At 37.6% G+C, this 20,562-nt stretch overlaps 1 protein-coding gene across 2 annotated transcripts in view; it reads left to right on the top strand.

Moving 5' to 3' along the window:
- Nucleotides 1–20,562, top strand: part of SECISBP2L (SECIS binding protein 2 like) — a 62,524-nt gene that overhangs the window by 21,022 nt on the left and 20,940 nt on the right. For both annotated transcript variants that reach the window (XM_032623157.1, XM_032623158.1), the window contains 8 exons: nucleotides 1,948–2,082; nucleotides 3,545–3,625; nucleotides 4,169–4,336; nucleotides 4,478–4,619; nucleotides 7,937–8,106; nucleotides 8,873–9,005; nucleotides 10,803–10,965; nucleotides 13,056–13,276. In XM_032623157.1, coding sequence (XP_032479048.1) covers nucleotides 1,948–2,082; nucleotides 3,545–3,625; nucleotides 4,169–4,336; nucleotides 4,478–4,619; nucleotides 7,937–8,106; nucleotides 8,873–9,005; nucleotides 10,803–10,965; nucleotides 13,056–13,276 — 1,213 coding nt within the window. The remainder of the gene's footprint in view (nucleotides 1–1,947; nucleotides 2,083–3,544; nucleotides 3,626–4,168; nucleotides 4,337–4,477; nucleotides 4,620–7,936; nucleotides 8,107–8,872; nucleotides 9,006–10,802; nucleotides 10,966–13,055; nucleotides 13,277–20,562) is intronic.

Below are 20,562 nucleotides of genomic sequence, written 5' to 3' on the forward strand. Positions count from 1 at the left end.
GCAGGCCCAGTGGCCATGGCCCACGGTCCCAGCCGCTCCGCAGCATGCGGGACCCTCCCGGACCGGGCCATGAACCCGTGTCCCCTGCCTCGGCAGGCGGACTCCCAACCACTGCGCCACTAGGGAAGCCCAGGGCTTACATTTTGATATAATTATAATGCTGTTTGGAGGGCAGGTTTACATTTACTTGTTTGTGATAGTGACTGTACAAAGAAATGAAGAGTTCTACTCATTATTCTCTTGCTTCTATTCATCCCAATATTGGGGCTTGATTATTGGTTTTCATTTCAGTGTTAATAATTTATGTGAATTCAGTTGTTTCTTTAGTACCTAGACATTGTAAATTGCTTTTGTTTTAGCATCCTTGTATAAGCTGCTTTTTATGAGCCAATTTAAAAAATATTTTATTATGAAAATTTTTAAACAGACCTTAAAGTTGAAGCAATTTTATAGAGACCATTCATATAGCTACTAGCTTGATGCTCTCGAAGATTTTACAGAAATTTGCTTCATCACATATGTATTCCTCTGTCTCTCTCTATCCATGTTCATGAGTTTATTTTAAAATGAGGTAAATATTTAAAACCACGGAACTGTTGGGTACCTGACAAATTATCAAGTTTCTTAACAGATGCTTATACGTTATAGGAAGTAGCCCCATTGTGCGTATTCTAAGGAAGATTACATTTGCTATATGACTATCTTCTGGCCTATAGTTCTGCCATACAGCCTACTTCCCAACAGAGTATAAAAATTCTGTTTCTTAAAAAAAAAAAAAAAATTATGTTTCTTATCAGCAAGTCTTTTTAGACCAGTTGCTTAGCATGGGAATTGCTAGGTGCTTCTAGGTCTTTGTGTGCATATTTTTGATTTAATAATCCAAAGTCTGTACAACAGCACCTTCAGTCCAGGTCTGCTTCAAGTTCTGTATATTGTTAGAATTCTTGGGTAACTGGTAAAGAGGATCATACTTTTCACATCTTATCTAGGTGTCGTGGTTCAGAGGCATTTCATCTAAGTTGCATTAGGTACTTAAGAGAGGGAACTTGGTTGTCTTAAGATTCTTAAAGTGCTTAATCTGTTTTTTTCTTGCTTTTATGACAGTTGAACATTTTGCGAATGGGTCAGTAGAATAATAATTTATGTGATTGAATGACAATTTTATTCTTTTAAACCTGTTTTCTTATAAACAAGATTTAAAATGTTTAATATTTCCTAGGAATTAAAAAACAATAAAACTACAGATATTAAAAGACCTACGATAGTTTTATAAAAAGGTAATACTCAGTTTCTCCCAATGGTAATAACATCTTGCAACTATAGTGCAGTATCACAACCCTGATATTGACATCAATATAGTCGATTCAAAACAGATCCATTACTGCAAGGATCCCTCATGTTGCCCTTTTATAGCCAAACTCCCCCTTCCCTTCCCCACCAGCCTCTCCTTAACCCCTAGAATCCACTTATCTGTTCCCCCTTTTTATGGTTTTGTCATTTCAAGAATGTTGTATAAATGAACTCATACAGTCTTTTCAGGATTGGCTTTTTTTCACTTGCATCGTTCTCTGAAGATTCATACAGATTATTGGGTATTTCGGTAGTTTGTTCCTTTTCGTGACTGACTGCTGTTTTATAGGATGCATATACTACAGTGAGTTTACTCTCCCAATGAAGGATATCTGGGTTTCCAGTTTTTGGCGTTACAAATAAAGTTGATATAAATGTTCATGCACAAGGGAAAAAAGTAACATGCACTAATTATCACATTTTTGTATTTTCATTATAATGACCTTATTTGTCAAAAGTTTTAACCTTTTGTAATAAGTTATGCACTTTATGAAAATTCATTGTGCTGTATACTTTGGGGTACATTTCTGTATGTTATACTTCAATAAAACATTTTACTTAAAAGTAATATTTTCCCCCCCCCCGGGGTTTATTTAGGTTGGATTCAGATGCCGAGGACATAGTACTTCCTCAGAAAGAAGACAGAATTTGCAAAAGAGACAAGATAATAAGCAGTTAAACCCCAGTCAATGTCATAGAGGCGACCCAAATTCCGAGTCTTTATATTTTGAGGTATTGTTTCAAACTGTATATTGTTATAGTACAATTATTGCCATTAAGAAATTAATTTTTCTTACATTATGATAAGTACTTTTTATGTCTTAACATGTGACTGCAAGTAGATTGTAAGTTACTTAGATGTATTTGTCTTGTCATTTTTATCTTGGTTATATATAGTTAGTCTAACATTAACTTTATTAATGTTTATTTTCATAAATTTTTGTCATGAGTATTCATTTTGAGGTAACATACGGAGGTAGAACTTAGTTTTATGTGGACTTCACCTAGTTTGAAACTTTCTTCCTAACTTTTATTATGTTTGTTGAATCTATTTGTTAAGTTTTCAGATTTAAAAACTTCAGTCTAGTCAATTTGTGCTGCTAGCCAGGGGAGTCTTGAAGAAGGAAGATAAAAGGCTATTTTACTTTTTCTAATAGGCAGACAGTTTATATTCTAATTGCAATGTTTCTATTATTCATCTAACTGGTGCTCATTGGAGGCCTGTTGTATGTTTAAAGTAAGGTGCTCTGCATGATACATTAAGGTGAATAAACACACTGCCCTTAGGGAGGTTGCTGTGTAATAGAGGAATGTAGACATGTACACACCTGATACTTCTTGGGTGTGGTTGAAGTTGAAAGGAGAAATAAGTCCCTTTGGGTTTGAGGCAGGATAGGGATAACATTTGGAATAGGTATTAAAGAATGAGTAGAATTTGATTGTGTCAGGATGGTGAACAAACATCCCAGGTAACTCATTTTTCTTACATAGTTTCTATAAAATGAGTTAATAGATGGAGTTTAAATATGCTTGAGGCCAGAGGCTTCAGATGAATAATATGTTAGATAAGCTTAGTAATTGAGCTAAAGGACTTGAGGCTTCAGCTCAAGTAGTGTATCAAGAACAGTACATGTGGCAGATTTTTTATTTGCACTTAATCATATGATTGGTTCCATACTTATATTTAGTTAAAAATAATAGATATAAATTTCAGTGTAAAGGAGGATATTGGTTAAGAAATTACTTTGAATAGGGAATTTATTTTTATTTTTTAACTTTTAACGTTATTGACTGGTGTATGTAGTAATGGGACAGGGAATGTATTAATGAAATTCATACTAAGCCATTTGTTTAAAATCTTCTCAAAATTATGTGAAATGTGATAAAATCCTTTTTGAATTTCTTTTTATTTACTTACCCACCTTAGGGTAGAATTATTAATAAAAATGGAATAGTAGATGCAGAAATCTAAAGGATGGACACGTGTGGATGTATCCCCATCCTTGAATAATTAAATTAGCTATGTTTTAGCATGTGAGAAATGAGATTTCCTTTTTAAGACTTTTAAATAGTTTAATATTGAGTTAAAAAATTACTTCCCTGTCATTTCATTACTCTTAAGCATTATAAATGTTGTTCTTAAGAGTTTATTGCTTTGAACTCTGTTTTTACTTAAAATGTGGAACTATTTCAGGATGAAGATGGATTTCGAGAACTAAATGAGAATGGAAGTGCTAAAGATGAGAATATTCAACAGAAACTTTCTTCAAAAGTAGTAAGTGACTCTTTTAAAAAAGATAAGCAAAATATTTGAACATCTTTTGAGCTATGGCAATGTTGAAAAGAAATATTCCAGCTAAGTATGAAGACTTGTAGGGCAGCGTGGCGTAGAAGAAGCACTGTATTTAGTACTGATCTTTAGTATTTCTTCTCAGCATAGCCGGAACAGAGACACTGTCCTTCGAAATCCATAGTTCCATTACAGACAAGGAAATACCATTAATTAAATGACATCATAAACCATACAGTCCATGCTAAAATTTCCCCAGTTGTTGCAAAACTTTACCTTGGAGTTATTTTGTTTTCAGTCCAGGATCCAGTCAGTTATCACCTATTGCATTTTGCTGTTTTGTCTCTATTATTTTCCAGTCTCCCTGTCTAGAATGATCCCACCATCTCACTCTGTTCTTTATGTAATTGAATCTTCTGAAGAGTCTAGTCCAGTTATACTGTAGAACATCTCACATTCTAGATTGTCTTTCCTTATGATTAGACTTTTATGGAATCACTAACAAATGTTTTTCTCTGGTTATCGTAGTTGGATGATTTACCTGAGAACTCACCAATCAATATAGTTCAGACACCAATTCCCATTACAACCTCAGTTCCTAAACGTGCAAAAAGTCAAAAGAAGAAAGCTTTAGCAGCAGCCCTTGCCACAGCACAAGAATATTCAGAAATAAGTATGGAGCAAAAAAAACTACAGGTATGTATTCATTTTTATGAACAAATACGATAGTTTATTTGGTAGGTTTTGGGGGATGGATGGAAGACTGACAAATATAATTATCTTAAATTGTCACATTTTCATACTAAAATGAAAAATGTTTTCATGCTTACCTTGCAGGAAGCTTTATCAAAGGCAGCTGGGAAAAAGAATAAAACACCTGTACAACTAGATTTGGGGGACATGTTAGCAGCTCTGGAAAAACAACAACAAGCCATGAAAGCACGGCAAATTACTAATACCAGACCTCTGTCATATACAGGTGATACCATTAATCCTGGCAATGTGCTATTTGGCTTTGGTAATGTATTTTGGAAACTGTTAATCTAAATTATATATACCTACAAAAATCCAGAGTCTGATTACTCAGCAGCTTCTCTCCTGCCACTAGTAGCCTCCTAACTATTACCTACCTTTCATTCCCCCTAACCCCCAGTCTGTCTTAAAAGGAGCACTCTTTTTCAGATATAAGTTCAAAATCCTCTAGTAGCTCGTCATCTCACTTGGAGCGAAGCCAGGGTCCTAAGTCATATCTTAGCTGGTCCTGTTACCTTTCTGCCCTCATCACCATTCTCCCCGGCACTCACTGCTCTAAGCCACGTTATCCCCCTTGCTGTTCCGCAGACACATCCAACATGCTCCAAGCTCAGTGTCCTTGTGCTTGCTCTTTCCTTTACCTGGAACTCTCTTCCCTCAGGCATCAGTATAGTTTGTTCCATCAGGTCCTCCAGGTCTCTGTTCAAATGTCGGTTGGTATATGTTATGAACCAACCAAATTTTTCTCTTCTTCAAAGGTGTCAGTAAGAATCACAAGTAATTTGGCTCTATAACTGTTAAATTATCCAATTTAAAACCCAATGGAAAACATAGGAGTGTTAATCAGATTTTGTGTGTATGTGTGAGAGAGAGAGAGAGAAAGGGAGACAGGGAGGGAGAGAGAGGGAGAGAAGTGGGGGCAGGGAGGGCGAGGAGGGGAGGGAGGGAGAGAGAAAATGAGCTGGCTTTCTGCTGAAACAATAATTTATATTTTAACAAACCTCGTCAGAGTTACAGCTCAGCACCTTTGACATGCTCCCTCATTTCTTTTCATAGTCTTTGTTTTTAGAGGATGAGGAATAAGGTAAAGGAAAGGGAAAGGCACCAACAAAAAGCACTGATGTTGAGGGGAAGAAAGGAATTTTCTCTTTCCTCGGTTCCTATGTAAAGGGTCTACTGCTTTTAAACAAAAATATAAGTAACAGTTTATAACTTTAATCGTGTGTGCAAAATGTTTAAACCTATAGCTAGTTACCATCCGGTATGAACCTTAGCTTTGAGTAACTGTTAGTAAAAATAATATTGAGTGCATACTGAGCTTTAGAGTTGCATGCTGTTGAGATCAGGGATGTGGCAGTAACATCTCACTAAGAGTAAAGGACTCTAGGGAATGAAACTGAGTTAGTGTTCCAGAGGCAGTGTGGTCTAGTGGCTGCATGCGGGGGCTTTGGAGTTGAGCTGCGTCTTGAATCCTGTTCTTCCATGTTTTTCCTTGGCAAGTTATTTAATCTTCCTGTGCTTCACTTTCCTTACATTAAAATGGAGATAATACAGTACCTGCTTCTGGATTGTTTTGAGGATTGAATGAGATGATACATGTAAAGTGCTTAGAAGAGCGTCTGGGTTATAATCATTCAATAAAGTTTAGCCAGTTATTTTGGGAAAGAGATTGTTAGCCTATGATAACTTCAAGTGGCTTATTATTACAACTTTGGTTTGTTTAGCACATTAATATATACAGATGTAAGTATCTACATGCAAAGTGTGGTGTCAAGAACTGTGGAATCACAGGTAGGATTAAGATACACCTGTGGTCAAGGAGTTTATAATCTAGTCTGAGAGAAAGACATACCCACATAACTAATAAAAAGCAGTGCCTTAGGAAAGATACCAGCAAAGTTTTATGAACTTATAGAAGAAAGAGTGATTTATGTCAACAGGGATGTATGTTACAAATGCCTTCATATATGATAGCATTTGGACTGGGCTTTAAAGGGGGAGTAAGATTCTTGACAGATGGAAGTGAGATTAATCTCTAATCTATCACCAGTGTTTAAATTGGGAAGTGTTGATTACAAAGAAATCAGCTTTCTTGGGAAGTCCAAAAGAAGGACGGGACTATGGCAGAGATGTAAAAGGATTTTAATGAATTAATAGGGTTTTTTAATTGGTGGAATGTGGAAACAGGTCAAAGATGACTCCAAACTCTCTGACTTGGAGGACTGTGGTGGGGGTTAGGTATATGACGATATCCAACAGGATAAGGATCATGGAAGAAGAATTTTCTTGGGAAGAACAGACTCTGGCCCTGTTGTATTTGAAATGCTGGTTAGGGAGGTCCTGGTGGTTCCTATTTAACTTATAGCTAGGTATGTGCAGTTCAGGTTAGAAGTCAGTGAATTTCAAATAGAGATGATTGTTGTAGCTGTGGAAATATATAAGATTGTCAGGGGAAAGAAAAATTAGGAAAAAGATGTTCAGGGATAAAGCCTTGTAGAATGCTCAGAGTTAAAAGACAGAAGGAAGAAGAACCAGAAAAACAGGTTTGAGAAAGAGTGAGAAAAATGGAACGTAATGTCACAAAAGGTGAGGATAGAATTTTGAGGAAGAGGATGTGGTCTTTGGTAACAAATGCTGCTTTGCTCTAGAATAGAGCAAAGAATCAGAGTTAGATTTGGCAGTTGCAAGGTTTTATGTGATCTTGGCAATAGCAGTTTCAAGAGAGTGGGTAGGGCGGAGGCCAGATTATAATGATTTGGGAAGTAATGAGGAAGAAAGGGGAGTGATGGTATCTTAGAAGCCAGTTAGGGGAGAGGTTTTGTTAGTTTGCCTGTTTTTTCTTCCTTTTATATAGAGGAGAATTTTAACTTCTTTTGGGGAGTTAGGTAAAAGAGTCAGGGGTCAAGTCAAGGAGGAACTTGAAAGATGCAAGGGGAAAGTAATAGAGCAAAATCCTTGAGGAATTAATCCTGAGATGGGATTATGAGAAGAGGTGGTTGGTAAGCCTTCGGTGGGAGTAAGGATGCCTGCTGCCTCCTCTCAGGTGGCTTAGAAGTTTATATTGGAAAGCATCTTCTCAGGGAAGTAGCAGGAAAGCTTTTCTGCTAGAGTGAGAGAGTTGAGATTAGAGGCTAGGTCTGCTGAAGGTTGGGTGGTATCCACGGGAGAATGAGGGTAACAATCAATCAGGCATAAAAGAATTGCTGAATAGTACTGACAGTGCAGCCAAGAGGGGAAAATCATCATTCTTCACTGACAGGCTGAAATGAGGAGAGGAGTGATAAACTACTTATCTTATGTAAGGGTCATTGTTAGATTCATTAGGAATAAGGAGAGGTACAGAGTTTTGAAATTTCAGAGGTAGAATGGTTCTTTGGAGCTGTATCTGAGGGATACTGCACGGCCATATACTGTTCCTGCTGTTGTGATGTCTGTTTTCCACAAGAAGAGGATGTTGTTGTTCTTATAGGCTTATTATTAGAAATTTTGAAAATATGTGGAGTTGGCCATAATAGTAAAACTAATGTTCTTGTTTGTTTTTAGTGGTCACTGCAGCTTCTTTTCACACTAAAGACTCTACTAACAGAAAACCCTTAACCAAAGGTCAGCCCTGTTTGACATCCTTTAATTCTTTGGACATTACTTCCTCTAAAGCGAAAAAAGGAAAAGAAAAGGAAATTGCAAAACTAAAACGGCCCACAGCACTTAAAAAGGTAAAACAAAACCTGGGGATATTTATTTTACAGTATAAAAAAGGGTTTAAATCGTTTTGCAAAAGTAGTTGTGGCGTTTTGGCCAACTGATTATTGTGAAAAGTTCTTAGACATGCATCTTTATGATGACTAGTTAATTTAAGGTTGGGGATCTCAGCATCATGACTATCTTTCTGTGTTGACCAAGGCCCTGGGGAATGAGTTCTGTCTATAAGTTTAAAAGAAAAAGTTAAACATTTAGGTATCCAAAAACTTGAGACCCTAGGTATCAGAAGCCTGGGATTCTAGTACTAACTTCAGTACTTATTGTGTAGTTTTAGCAAGCCTTTCTTATCCTCATCTTCTTTATAAGTTGGGTATAATATCTGCTCTGTTTAACTCAGTACTCTTATTAGGAGGAGTGAATGAGATGATCTGTGACCAAATAAATCTAACGTAACTATGTGACCTGGTTTCCAAAGGTTTTATTTTATCCATTTTGGGGGAAACCCTAGTTTGTCTACTAGGATTTAAAGAATGAAGCAGATGTGGTTTGATAGCTGTAGTATTATATTGCCTTCCTTTATTTTGGATATAGTACTTCCTTCAACTGCAGTGCCTAAAATTACATTCACCTTTTTGCCAGTCAGTTTCTACATAGCCAGCCAAAATCCTTACCTCCATTTTTTAAGTGAACACTACTATTCCTGTGTAATAGTGACCATTTTAATCATTCAGTACATACTTAAAGAGTAATTAGTAATTAAAGACTGGTAATGACTTTTAGGTTATTTTGAAAGAAAGAGAGGAAAAGAAGGGCCGTTTAACTGTGGACCACAGTCTTTTGGGATCTGAGGAACCAATAGAAATGCACTTAGATTTTATTGATGATTTGCCGCAGGAGATTGTTTCCCAAGAAGGTAAGATCACCTCTTTCCCCCTTCTTCTTATAAAATGATCCGAAGTATTTTAATTAGTAGGTAAGAACATATCACTAGTTGATCTCCTAAATATGCTCCATATTTTATCTAAATTTTTTAATCTTTGAGAGTGGTTTCTTTTGAAGATGCTTCTGTAGAGAGATATTTAAAGGGCAGGGAGGCAGGTGTTACATAGTAGGTCTATGGCATTTTTGAAGCTTAAATCCTGAATTTGTTGTAAACCCTCATAATTATGATCTTACTAATGCATCCTCTGTAACTGTCACAGTTCCTTTCATCTTGCCTTCTTTTATATCTAGAACACAATTGACTTTCTTTGCAGGACTACAGTTGACCCTTGAACAACGCAGGTTTGAACTGCACAGGTACACTTGTACACAGATGTTCTTCAATAATAAATACTGCAGTACTACTCAGCCATGATTGGTTGAATCCACAGATAGTGGAGGAACTATGATACAGAGGGCGGACTATAAATTATATGAGGTTTAAATCCCCATATTGTACAAGGGTCACCTGTATATTTTATTGAATTGCTTTTGTTGATTTTCTTCCTTGCTTTTGTGAAATTAATACATATGCCACAATGAGTAGAGAATTGCAAAGCTTGTTGTAGTGTAGAGTCCAGTTGGTCAGTAAGATTCAGTCCCATACAATGGGTAGCCAGCACATGATTTCAGATGGGACCTCAGCAAAACTGCAGATGCCTTCTAAAATTTATACTACTGCGCAAGAAAGATTTTAAGAGAAACCTGACTAGGTCCCTGTTTCTCCTGGTATTTATTCTTCAACTTTTGGCAAAACATTTAAATCTTGGCAAAACATTAAATAGATTTAGTAGCAGTGTTCCCTTGTGTTTAGAAAATAAGTTTACTTCTTCTAAGAATTGTTCCAATATGTTTGGTTAGGGTTCCCCTTTACTCTCAATTAAGTATCATTGCCTTTGTATTTAGGTGTATCTGTTTATGCATTCCTTCAACAAGTGTGTGTTGAACATCCATCATATGTACTTCAGTAAGTGGGGTAGGGATGGGAAGGTCAGGAAATGTCATAAAGATATATAGTGGACTGGCCCTGTTACAAAAAGTTTACAATCCAGTAGAGAGATAAGATATATGTGTAACTTTGCAGATTAATGGACTGGACAAATACTAACTCATTTCCTGAGTTTTAGAGCTGTTTAGAAAAGAAGCAGTAACTAAAGGTGGCAGTTGAGTCAAGAGGTGGCATCTGCAAACGTGGCTGCCTGAGCACAGGAGCAAAGACCAAATGAAAGAGAAACTGGGGTGGTGCCTGGAGAACTGGGAGTGGTGTGGAGAGAATGAGTGAGGTAGAATTCATCATTGCCAGCAGCAATGGGAATTCTTAGACAGTTAAAAAAAATTATTTCTAAGAAATAGGTGGAAAAATACAGATGAAGGAGATGGGTAATATGATCTGGAAAGAGTGCAGAAGCGGATACGTCTTTTGTTCTTCAGTTTAGATCCCCTGGGAATACATGTTTTAGATAACTTGGCCTTCTTGCATCTCTGCTGTGGAGACTTGTAGGCTATGCTTGATGTTTTTCAGAGTATATTTTAAGACATAATAGGAAAATTTGATTTTTGTAGTATATGAGAAATGTTTGTGATACGAACAATGCCCAACTTGGTAGCTTCTGGAGAATTTGGAAGTGATAACAAAAGGTAACTGCTATTCTAAATTATGTTGAAGAGTATAGAGCTTTTCAACATTCAGAATTTCTAAATTCTTTCCCCTCACCCCACGTCTCCACAGATGCTGGACTGAGCATGCCCAGTGATGCATCCCTCTCTCCAGCAAGTCAGAACTCTCCGTACTGTATGACACCTGTGTCACAAGGCTCTCCGGCTAGTTCTGGGATAGGCAGTCCAATGGCATCTTCGACAATAACCAAAATCCACAGCAAAAGATTTAGAGAGTAAGTTTTAGTCTCATTATTGAGGTTGAATAGCTTAGGTATCTTGACTGTAGTTCTGAATATAATATTGTCATTCTTTCTTAGTGGGTTGAACAGATAGAATACCAAAGATCTTTAAGTTCTGTCAGATTTTGTTTAACAACGGGTTTTATTATATGGAAAGTATTTGCCTTCCGTCAGCTGTCAGTGTTCATGTAAAAGTGATTTGACAGTAAATACATTCTTTTTATATCAGCTAGTGTTTATACCCATGAAATTTTACCTCTTACAGCTTATGTGTTATATAAAATGTCATACTGTGACATTTTTCCTCTCCAAATGCTTTTGCTTTTTTGTTTATATTATTGGCCCTTCAAAAAAAACCTCTAACCAATTAATAACAAGTTTCTAAGATCCTCCTACGTGTAGTGAACCTGTTACATAAACCTATTTGGTTTTTTTTGTTCTTTTTTTTTTTTTTTTCTTTTTTGCGGTACGCGGGCCTCTCACTGTTGTGGCCTCTCCCGTTGCGGAGCACAGGCTCCGGACGCGCAGGCTCAGTGGCCATGGCTCATGGGCCCAGCCGCTTCGCGGCATGTGGGATCTTCCCAGTCTGGGGCACGAACCCATGTCCCCTGCATTGGCAGGCGGACTCTCAACCACTGCGCCACCAGGGAAGCCCTAAACCTATTTGTTTTTAAGCATATATTTCTAAGTTTGAAAATGCCCATCTGTGAATAACCTTGAACTGACAGTTATTGCTGTGAAGGATTTTAGAATGTAAACATTTGTGTAGGTAAGTTAATTTTACCTTTGAAATTAAGTTTACCTATGAAAGAATCCCAGGGTGAAGGTAAAATGTGTGTGAATCCAAACCACATTGGTTTGTTCTGTTCCTTTATTGTTTTTGAGCAAATACTTGTCGCCTAGGTTTGGGGAGTTAATTAAATATCACATGTGTGACAAAGGAAATACTTGGAGAATAAAATCTTACATATGTGTGAAATAAACAGCTTGGAAGAAAAGCAGAGTGAAGAAAATTGCATTTTTGATGTTTTATTCTTCAATTGCTTTCTTTAATTTTGTATACTTTATGATAACCTTTCCTCAGCCTGTCCAGTTATATCTTCTGTTCTGAAGTAATGTCATACTTGCATTTATTTAAACACTTTTCACATAAACATTAAAAAAATTTCCAAAGCAGAACATTTTTTATCACTAAAGAAAGGCAGGCCTAGATTTTCCCACCATATAATGTATCAGTAATTTAGAACTGGTAATTTGCTGGCCTGGCATTCCTAGATGAGAAATTTTACCAATTTTCCTTGTTAAGTACCTGCTTATGGTAGAGATAGATTATGGTTGAAAACTAGCAAAGCGGAATATGTAAGGAGTTTACTTAAACTAGAATGACTTCCTTATCCTTGAAATTAAGTACTATAGTGGCCTCACACTACTTGCTTTCTGGTTTTTGCGTTGTAGCCATATATGATATGATCTCACAAAGAGCCTCATTCAGTTACTTTGCCTGATATAAAGCCATATGACTTTTACCTCAAGACCTCTTTGGTTTTGGCTTCAGTTTAACTACTGAATTCATCCGCTGTAACCATAGATTTTCAGAGGTAGAGGGACCATTGAGGCTGTCATCCGTAACTCCTTATTTTTATGGTTGAGGAAGCCAGTGCTGGAGACTGTGATTTATCCAAGCATGGAGGATGAATGGTTGGTATTAGGGCATTCAGTTAGCTTTTATGAAATTAATTTGTTTCTTATTAGAAGCATCTTTAGTATTCATTGGAATGAAATAACTTTATACATTATCTCCTTACCAAAAACATTATACCTGTTTATCTAATAGCAGGTTAACATTTGATTTATATCCTTAGGAATTTAATAATTGGGTGTTTGATTGGTACTTCCTCGAGGTTAATCTGTCCTTTGCATAAAAGCCGATCTGTTGTAATTCAGGAAAACTCTTCTGTTTTCCTAATTGACTGAAGGATTTAGGAGATTTTTCAAGACTTGATTTTTTAATGAAAACCTGTTTACTGGATATATTTTTTTCCTAAAATAATTTTATAATTACCTACTTTTGGGTTCCTTTACAGGTACTGTAATCAGGTTCTTTGTAAAGAGATTGATGAATGTGTGACTCTTCTTCTTCAAGAGCTTGTCAGCTTCCAGGAACGCATCTACCAAAAGGATCCTGTAAGAGCAAAAGCGAGGCGACGGCTGGTCATGGGTCTAAGAGAGGTTACGAAACATATGAAGTTAAACAAGATCAAATGTGTTATAATTTCTCCAAATTGTGAAAAAATCCAGTCCAAAGGTATGAACATTTTACTTTTGAAGTGTTTTGATATTTATGTAGTATAATTGTAGAATATGCAGTGAATTTTAAAGTGGAAGCCATATGTCTTCTTTAGCAGAGTTTAGGTATAAAACATAATACTGAACATGAAGAAAGAAAATGAAATGTTTCAGCACCGGAGGTAGAGTAATAAAATTGAGATCAGATTGTAAAGAAAAATCCCCATTTATGAACACTAGTGAAGGATTTAGTTGGGGCCAACCAAGTGTCTGCTGTGTTGTGATCAGAGTGGGAGCTACTAAGCAGGCATTTCTTTACCTCTGCAAATATATTCTACTTTATTTTTTTTAACATCTTTATTGGAGTATAATTGCTTTACAATGATGTGTTAGTTTCTGCTTTATAACAAAGTGAATCAGCTATACATATACATATATCCCCATATCTCCTCCCTCTTTTGTCTCCCTCCCACCCCTCTAGGTGGTCACAAAGCACTGAGCTGATCTCCCTGTGCTATGCGGCTGCTTCCCACTAGCTATCTCTTTTACATTTGGTAGTATATATAAGTCCATGCCACTCTCTCACTTCGTCCCAGCTTACCCTTCCCCATCCCCATGTCCTCAAGTCCATTCTCTACGTCTGCGTCTTTATTCCTCTCCTGCCCCTGTTCTTCATAAAAATTTTTTGTTTTTTGTTTTGGATTCCATATATATATGTGTTAGCATACAGTATTTGTTTTTCTCTTTCTGACTTACTTCACTCTGTATGACAGACTCTAGGGCCATCCACCTCACTACAAATAACTCAATTTCGTTTCTTTTTATGGCTCAGTAATATTCCATTGTATATATGAGCCACATCTTCATTGTCCATTCATCTGTCGATGGACACTTAGGTTGCTTCCATGCTGACTATTGTAAATAGAGCTGCAGTGAACATTGTGGTACATGACTCTTTTTGAATTATGGTTTTCTCAGGGTATATGCCCAGTAGTGGAATAGCAGGGTTGTATGGTAGTTCTATTTTTAGTTTTTTAAGGCGTCCGTACTGTTCTGCATAAAGACGGTATCAATTTACATTCCCACCAACAGTGCAAGAGGGTTCCCTTTTCTCCACACCCTCTCCAGCGTTTATTGTTTGTAGATTTTTTTGATGATGGCCATTCTGACTGGTATGACGTGATACCTCATTGTAGTTTTGATTTGCATTTCTCTAATGATTAGTGATATTGAGCATCCTTTCATGCATTTGTTGGCAACCTGTATATCTTTGGAGAAATGTCTATTTAGGTCTTCTGCCCATTTTTGTATTGGGTTGTTTGTTTTTTTGATATTGAGCTGCATGAGCTGCTTGTAATTTTGGAGATTAATCCTTTGTCAGTTGCTTCATTTGCAAATATTTTCTCCCATTCTGAGGGTTGTCTTTTCATCTTGTTTATGGTTTCCTTTGCTGTGCAAAAGCTTTTAAGTTTCATTAGGTCCCATTTGTTTATTTTGGTTTTTACTTCCATTACTCTAGATGGTGGGTCAAAAAGGATCTTACTGTGATGTATATCATAGAGTGTTCTGCCTATGTTTTCCTCTAAGAGTTTTATAGTGTCTGGCCTTACATTTAGGTCTTTAATCCATTTTGAGTTTATTTTTGTGTATGGTGTTAGGGAGTGTTCTAATTTCTTTCTTTTACATGTAACTAGCTGTCCAGTTTTCCCAGCACCACTTATTGAAGAGGCTGTCTTTTCTCCATTGTATATTCTTGCCTCCTTTATCAAAGATAAGGTAACCATATGTGCATGGGTTTATCGTTGGGCTTTCTGACCTGTTCCATTGATCTATCTTTCTGTTTTTGTGCCAGTACAATACTGTCTTGATTACTGTAGCTTTGTAGTGTAGTCTGAAGCTAGGGAGCCTGATTCCTCCAGCTCCGTTTTTCTTTCTCAAGATTGCTTTGGCTCTTCGGGGTCTTTTGTATTTCCATACAAATTGTGAAATTTTTTGTTCTAGTTCTGTGAAAAATGCCAGTGGTAGTTTGATAGGGATTGCACTGAATCCGTAGATTACTTTCGGTCGTATAGTCATTTTGACAGTGTTGATTCTTCCAATCTGAGAATGTGGCATATCTCTCCATCTGTTTGTATCATCTTTAATTTCTTTCATCAGTGTCTTATAGTTTTCTGCATACAGGTCTTTTGTCTCCTTAGGTAGGTTTATTCCTAGGTGTTTTTTTCTTTTTGTTGCAGTGGTAAATGGGAGTGTTTCCTTAATTTCTCTCTCAGATTTTTCATCATTAGTGTATGGGAATGCAAGAGATTTCTGTGCATTAATTTTGTATCCTGCTACTTTACCAAATTCATTGATTAGCTCTGGTAGTTTTCTGGTAGCATCTTTAGGATTCTCTATGTATAGTATCATGTCATCTGCAGACAGTGACAGTTTTACTTCTTCTTTTCCAATTTGGGTACCTTTTATTTCTTTTTCTTCTCTGATTGTTGTGGCTAAAACTTCCAAAACTCTGTTGAATAATAATGGTGATAGTGGGCAACCTTGTCTTATTCCTGGACTTAGAGGAAATGGTTTCAGTTTTTCACCATTGAGAGTGATGTTGGTTTTGGGTTTGTTATATATGTTGAGGTAAGTTCCCTCTATGCCTACTTTCTGGAGGGTTTTTATCATAAATGGGTGTTGAATTTTGTCAAAAGCTTTTTCTGCATCTATTGAGATGATCATATGGTTTTTCTCCTTCAGTTGGTTAATATGGTGTATCACATTAATTGATTTGCATATACTGAAGAACCCTCGCATCCCTGGGATAAATCCCACTTGATCATGGTGTATGATCCTTTTAATGTGTTGTTGGATTCTGTTTGCTAGTATTTTGTTGAGGATTTTTGCATCTATGTTCATCAGTGATATTGGCCTGTCATTTTCTTTCTTTGTGACATCCTTGTCTGGTTTTGGTATCAGCGTGATGGTGGCTTCCTAGAATGAGTTTTGGAGTGTTCCTCCCTCTGCTATATTTTGGAAGAGTTTGAGAGGGATAGGTGTTAGCTCTTCTCTAAATGTTTGATAGAATTCGCCTGTGAAGCCCTCTGGTCCTGGGCTTTTGTTTGTTGGAAGATTTTTAATCACAGTTTCAATTTCAGTGCTTGTGATTGGTCTGTTCATATTTTTTATTTCTTCCTGGTGCAGTCTCAGAAGGTTGTGTCTTGCTAAGAATTTGTCCATTTCTTCCACGTTGTCCATTTTATTGGCATAGAGTTGCTTGTAGTAATCTCTCAAGATCCTTTGTATTTCTGCAGTGTCAGTTGTTACTTCTCCTTTTTCATTTCTAATTCTATTGATCTGAGTCTTCTCCCTTTTTATTTTTGATGAATCTGGCTAATGGTTTATCAATTTGGTTTATCTCCTCAAAGAACCAGTTTTAGTTTTATTGATCTTTGCTGTTGTTTCCTTCATTTCTTTTTCATTTATTTCTGATCTGATCTTTATGATTTCTTTCCTTCTGCTAACTTTGGGAGTGTTTTGTTCTTCTTCCTCTAATTGCTTTAGGTGTAAGTTAGGTTGTTTATTTGAGATGTTTCTTCTTTCTTGAGGTACGATTGTATTGCTATAAACTTCCCTCTTAGAACTGCTTTTGCTGCATCCCATAGGTTTTGGGTCGTCATGTTTTCATTGTCATTTGTTTCTAGGTGTTTTTTGATTTCCTCTTTGATTTCTTCAGTCATCTCTTGGTTATTAAGTAGTGTATTATTTAACTTCCATGTGTTTGTATTTTTTTTTTTTACAGATTTTTTCCTGTAATTGATATCTAGTCTCATAGCGTTGTGGTCGGAAAAGATACTTGATACGATTTCAATTTTCTTAAATTTATCAAGCCTTCATTTGTGGCCCAAGATATGATCTATCCTGGAGCATGTTCCATGAGCCCTTGAGAAGAAAGTTTATTCTCTTGTTTTTGGAGGGAATGTCCTATAGATGTCAATTAAGTCCATCTTGTTTAATGTATCCTTTAAAGCTTGTGTTTCCTTATTTATTTTCATTTTGGATGATCTGTCCATTGGTGAAAGTGGGGTGTTAAAGTCCCCTACTGTGATTGTGTTACTGTAGATTTCCCCTTTTATGGCTGTTAGTATTTGCCTTATGTATTGAGGTGCCCCTATGTTGGGTGCATAAATATTTACAATTGTTATAGCTTCTTCTTGGATTGATCCCTTGATCGTTATGTGGTGTCCTTCTTTGTCTCTTGTAATAGTCTTTATTTTAAAGTCTGTTTTGTCTGATATGAGAATCGCTACTCCAGCTCTCTTTTGATTTCCATTTGCATGGAATATTTTTTTTCCATCCCCTCACTTTCGGTCTGTGTGTGTCCCTAGGTCTGAAGTGGGTCTATTGTAGACAGCATGTATACGGGTCTTGGTTTTTGTGTCCATTCAGCCATTCTTTGTCTTTTGGTTGGAGCATTTGATTGGAGCATTTAATCCATTTACATTTAAGTAAATGGTTGGAGCATTTAATCCAGTTACATTTAAGGTAATTATTGATATGTATGTTCCTATTACCATTTTCTTAATTGTTTTGGGTTTGTTATTGTAAGTGTTTTCCTTCTCTTGTGTTTCCTGCCTGAGAGGTTCCTTTAGCATTTCTTGTAAAGCTGGTTTGGTGGTGCTTTACCAAAGCAAAGAATTTGGTGAATTCTCTTAGCTTTTGCTTGTCTGTAAAGGTTTTAATTTTTCTGTCAAATCTGAATGAGATCCTTGCTGGGTAGAGTAATCTTGGTTGTAGGTTTTTTCCTTTCATCACCTTAAATATGTCCTGCCACTCCCTTCTGGCTTGCAGAGTTTCTGCTGAAGGATTAGCTGTTAACGTTATGGCGATTCCCTTGTATGTTATTTGTTGCTTTTCCTTTGCTGCTTTCAATATTTTTTCTTTGTATTTAATTTTTGATAGTTTGATATGTTTCTTGGTGTGTTTCTCTTTAGATTTATCCTGTATAGGACTCTTGGCGCTTCCTGGACTTGATTAACTATTTCCTTTCCTATATTTGGGAAGTTTTCATCTATGATCTCTTCAAATATTTTCTCAGTCCCTTCCTTTTTCTCTTCTTCTTCTGGGACCCCTATAATTCGAATGTTGGTGCATTTAATGTTGTCCCAGTGGTCTCTGAGACTGTTGTCAATTCGGTTCATTCTTTATTCTTTATTCTGCTCTGCGGTAGTTATTTCCACTATTTTATTCTCCAGGTCATTTATCCGTTCTTCTGCCTTAGTTATTCTGCTATAGATTCCTTCTGGAGAATTTTTAATTTCATTTATTGTGTTGTTTGTCATTGTTTGTTTGCTCTTTAGTTCTTCTAGGTCCTTGTTAAGCATTTCTTGTATTTTCTCCATTCTGTTTCCAAGATTTTGGATTATCTTTACTATCATTACTCTGAATTCTTTTTCAGGTAGACTGCCTATTTCCTCTTCATTTGTTTGGTGGGTTTTTACTTTGCTTCTTCATCTGCTGTGTGTTTTTCTGTCTTCTCATTTTGCTTAACTTACTGTGTTTGGTGTCTCCTTTTCGCAGGCTGCAGGTTCGTAGTTCCTGTTGTTTTTGGTGTCTGCCCCCAGTGGCTGCGGTTGGTTCAGTGGGTTGTGTAGGCTTCCTGGTGGAGGAGACTGCCGTCTGTGTTCTAGTGGATGAGGCTAGATCTTGTCTTTTGGTGGGCAGGACCTCGTCTGATGGTGTGTTTTGGGGTGTCTGTGACCTTATTATGATTTTAGGCAGCCTCTTTGTTAATGGGTGGGGTTGTGTTCCTTTCTTGCTAGTTGTTTGGCATAGGGTGTCCAGCACTGTAGCTTGCTGGTCATTGAGTGGAGCTGGGTCTTAGCCTTGAGATGGAGATCTCTGGGAGAGCTGCTTTTTTTTTTTTTTTTTTTGTGGTATGTGGGCCTCTCACTGTTGTGGCCTCTCCCATTGCGGAGCACAGGCTCCGGATGCGCAGGCTCAGCGGCCATGACTCACGGGCCCAGGTGCTCCGTGGCATGCGGGATCCTCCTGGACCGGGTCATGAACCCACATCCCCTGCATTGGCAGGTGGACTCTCATCCACTGCGCCACCAGAGAAGCCCTCTGGGAGAGCTTTTGCCGTTTGATATTACGTGCAGCCAGGAGGTCTGTGGTGGACCATTGTCCTGAACTTGGCTCTCCCACCCCAGAGGCACAGTCCTGACACCTGGCTGGAGCACCATGACCCTGTCTGCCACACAGCTCAGAAGAAAAGGGAGAAAAAAAGAAAGAAAAAAAGAAAGTAAATTTATTAAAGTTAAAAATAAGAAAAATTAAAAAGTAATTAAAAAAAAGAGAAAGAGCGAAGAGACCAACCAAACGAAAAAACACATCCACCAGTGATAACAAGCACTACAAACTATACTTAAAAAAAAAATAAAAAGAACAGACAAAACTCTAGGACACATGGTAAAAACAAAGCTATACAGACCAAATCACACGAAGAAGCATATACATACACACTCACAAAAAGAGAAAAATGAAAAAAAAACATATTGTTGCTCCCAAAGTCTACCACCAAAATTTCAGGATGACTCATTGTCTATTCAGATATTCCAGAGATGCAGGGTACATCAAGTTGATTGTGGAGATTTAATCCACTGTTCCTGAGGCTGCTGGGAGAAATTTCCCTTTCTCTTCTTTTTTCGCACAGCTCCCAGGGTTCAGCTTTGGATTTGGCCCCACCTCTGAGTGTAGGTCCCCTGAGGACGTCTCTTCCTGTCCAGACAGTACAGGGTTAATGTAGCAGCTGATTAGGGGGTTCTGCCTCACTGAGACCCGGGGTACGGAGGGGTACGGAATGCAGGGCGAGCCTGTGAAGGCAGAGGCTGGCGTGCCATTGCAAAAGCATGAGGCGCACTGTGTGTTCTGGGGAAGTTGTCCCTGGATCACGGGACCCTGGCAGTGGTGGGCTGCCCAGGCTCCCGGGAGGGGAGGTGTGGATAGTGACCAGTGCTTGCACACAGGCTTATTGGTGGCTGCAGCAGCAGCCTTAGCATCTCATGCCCATCTCTGGTGTCTGTGCTGATAGCCGTGGCTCACACCCGTTTCTGAAGCTCCTTTAGGTGGTGCTCTGAATCCCTTCTCCTTGCACACCCCGAAATAATGGTCTCTTGACTCTTAGGCAGTTCCACACTTTTTCCTGGACACACTCCCGGCTAGCTGTGGCACACTAGCCCCCTTCAGGCTGTGTTTACACAGCCAACCCCAGTCCTCTCTCTGTGATCTGACCTCCAAAGCCCGAGCCTCAGCTCACAGCCC

The sequence above is a fragment of the Phocoena sinus genome, chromosome 2, assembly GCF_008692025.1.
Source record: "Phocoena sinus isolate mPhoSin1 chromosome 2, mPhoSin1.pri, whole genome shotgun sequence".
Lineage (NCBI taxonomy): Eukaryota > Metazoa > Chordata > Mammalia > Artiodactyla > Phocoenidae > Phocoena > Phocoena sinus.